General features: G+C 44.8%; 1 protein-coding gene across 1 annotated transcript; it reads left to right on the forward strand.

The window, feature by feature from the left end:
* Positions 1–2,584, forward strand: crybgx (crystallin beta gamma X). Its single transcript, XM_008403120.1, has 5 exons — positions 1–68; positions 258–306; positions 1,513–1,634; positions 2,219–2,354; positions 2,435–2,584. The coding sequence occupies exons 1-5, from the start codon at positions 25–27 to the stop codon at positions 2,576–2,578; spliced, it is 495 nt and encodes a 164-aa protein (XP_008401342.1). The 5' UTR covers positions 1–24; the 3' UTR covers positions 2,579–2,584.
* The last annotated feature ends 507 nt before the right edge of the window (positions 2,585–3,091 follow it).

The following is a 3,091-nucleotide window of genomic DNA, read 5'->3' on the forward strand; positions in this document are numbered from 1 at the left end:
TTCCGGCTGCCTCGCAGAGCTGACATGAACATCTTCACTAAGGTCCCAGGATTAACCCAACAAACCAGGTACGTCCCGAGGGCCGGGGCCCGCCGCGGGGGGCCGCCAACAGTTCCACCAAATCACCCAGACTGAGGAGGACGAGGGGAAAAACASCATGAAACCTGAGCTGAAGGCGGTTTGAGRSTCCRGAACATGAAGAGAGCTTAGCGTTGGTCTGTTTGTGAATAAAATGCTTTGGGTTTGTCTGTCTGCAGCAAACTGGGGTCTGTGCTCCAACGTGCCTTCTACGGGTCCACTGGGAGGGTGAGTCCATGGAGAAACAGCGCCACCTTCAGTTAAACTCCATTTATCTACGTTTGTTTAACATGACAGCTTAGTTTCATTTCTTCTAACAAGTTTTCTCATTTGTTAAAGTTGCATCACCTGTTTTCATTTTCCTGCCTGTTGATGGCTTTAATAAATGTATCATGTTTCTCATCATCACTTCATTCTGATAGTTTACAACAGTGGTCCCCAAGCTACGGCCCGCGGGCCGGATCCGGCCCGCCGCCACATTTGGTCCGGCCCCSTGAACAATACCAGAGAGCATTCAGATTTTTTTTTTCATATATTGTATTTTCCGGTTTAACCACCAGGGGGCTCTTTAGCAGGAAGTGTGTCCTGTAAACTGTGGGTGTTTTGTTTTGCATGGCGCATTGCTGCCATCTGTTGGACTTTTATGTTATTTAATCAGTACGGTTGTTTGCTAGCGGTAGAGCAGATGAACACGTTTGTTATGAACGCTGCATTCCAGGTTTCCCTCAATGGAATATATACTAGTCAGTCCCAGTGACCGTTTCACTAACGGTTTCTGCCCATGTGCTTTCTGGGTAAAAATCAATTCAACAATTTCCGGCAGCGCAGGTGATAACGTGTGTTACAAACTGACTCCCACCAGAGAAGGGAAAAGTTATGTGGCCCTCAGGAAAAAGTTTGGGGACCCCTGATTCACAAGGTTAGAAACTGGAGCAACTCGGCCTCCTAATTTCAGATTATTTGATCAGATTATTCCTGTCCAGCATCTAGAACCCGACCTGAACAGAAGAACCAGAACATTTAGAGTCCGAGCAGAACAGAAACGTCTGATTCATCATTTTAGTTTTAACGTTTGCAGAGTAGATTAAGCCTCTTAGTRGAAGAACTTTGGTTATTTGGTTCGGCCCATTTGGACCCAGCAGATTACAGAACCTCCTGGTGGTTTTAAAATCATTTCTTTACATTTTCAGACAGAATTTCCTAAAATCTCTGAGGTTCTGGAGAGTTTTTCCTTGTCTTTCTGTTCAGGGACATTTAATTTCAGAGGAATATTCTGAACTGGTTGAGATGCTTCCAGCAAACTTTGCCATGAAAAACCAGCTGATAGTTAAAGAGAAGCTGGAAAAGATCCAACAGTTTGCAGAACCGCTGATCCAGAACTCCTTGCTGAATGAAACCAATGAGCCACAGTTTGACCTTGTTCTCTGCGCCCAGGTGACCCTTTTCGAGCAGCGAAACTTCGCTGGCAGACGACTGGACCTGAACTCCGACTGTCCCAGGATCAGCGACAAGAACTTCCCAGAGAGATGTAACTCCGTCCAGGTGGACAGCGGAGCGTAAGTTGGCCTTTTCAGGAGAAACTGAAACGTTGAGAACACTGTGGGAACTTCCCAAAGGGTCACGCCAACAAGAACTACTGACCAGAACCGGCTCTGTCTCCGAAAACACTGTTTTTCAAAGGGAGGGCCGCTAGGGGGCGCTAACAGAGCAAGATGAGAAAAAAATAGGAAAAAAGGAAACCCAATAAACTTTAAATCATAAATGTAATTGTTTTTAATAAATGTAATCTGTATTTCAATCATTTTTTAATCAAATATACGGTAAGTTAAGATAACTTCTTGAAGATACAAATAGCCTTTATTGCCCTACAATAAAGACTATTTAATAAGTAAAATAGCTTTTATTGTTAAAATGCTAATGTCAAACGTTATTGGCCATGATCGGCTTCCTGATTGGCTGCCAGTGAAAACAGCTCCTCAAGCTAGCRYARGTAAGAGTGAAATTCTGTTTCTTTACAGATTTTTGTAGCATCGTCTGAGTTTTCAAAGGGGATGTGAGGAAGTTTAGGAACCACCGTCTTAAAGAATCGGTCTCTAGAAGAAGAGAGGAACTCATCATCTTCTTCTCCTCCGTCTGGCAGATGGGTCGGGTTCGAGCAGGAGAACTACCGGGGCCGTCAGTACCTGTGGGACATGTCCGACCGCGGGGAGTACAACTGCTACGACCGCTGGTGCGCCCAGGTGGACCACGTCTCCTCGGTCCGCTCCGTTAAGCAGGTGAGCCTCTGAAACATCGTTTTACCTGATTTCTAAATGTGCCGGCTTCCTCGCTGATCCGCTGCGTCTCTGGTCCTCAGGACAACAATCCTCCCAGGGCACAGCTGTTCGAGCGAGCAGGTTTCTCCGGGAAGAAGATGGAGATCCAGGATGACATTCCCAACCTGCTGAGCCGCTACAACCTCAACAGAGTGGCGTCTATCCGCATCCTGGGAGGAGCGTAAGTCCACCATCCTCGTTTAATAGGAAGCTGTGATAACTTTGACCTTTGGGTCCAGAGATCTGGGCTCTCTGTCTTCAGGGGGTTCAATCCTCCAGAAAGACCCGATGATGATTCCTGAGAGATCACCAGATTTTATTTAAAATGTTGTGGTTCTCCCAAAAAGTCCATAAAGTCCTGCATTCTAACACCCCACAGCATCACACATCCTTTACCGTACTTACAAAATGTAGGTGCCATTTTTATCTGCTCAAAAATAAACTAAAGGAATATGTTTAAACTGTTGCAGATAGAAAATATAAAKAAGGTTTAGCATGATTGCGCTATAAGAAAAGTTGGGGTTGATTATTTCCTYATTTGGGCYGAAGTCTTGSATTCAAGTAAAAGTAGGTCAATGTTGGTCATAGYAGTTACTGCAAAGCCAAGACGAATACAGAAATATTGTTCATAAACGGCGAATCAAGCTAAGTATTTACCCTCAAACTGAACAAGCTAAATTTAATAAGCTACATGTGTA

The sequence above is a fragment of the Poecilia reticulata genome, unplaced genomic scaffold, assembly GCF_000633615.1.
Source record: "Poecilia reticulata strain Guanapo unplaced genomic scaffold, Guppy_female_1.0+MT scaffold_300, whole genome shotgun sequence".
Taxonomy (NCBI): Eukaryota; Metazoa; Chordata; class Actinopteri; order Cyprinodontiformes; family Poeciliidae; genus Poecilia; species Poecilia reticulata.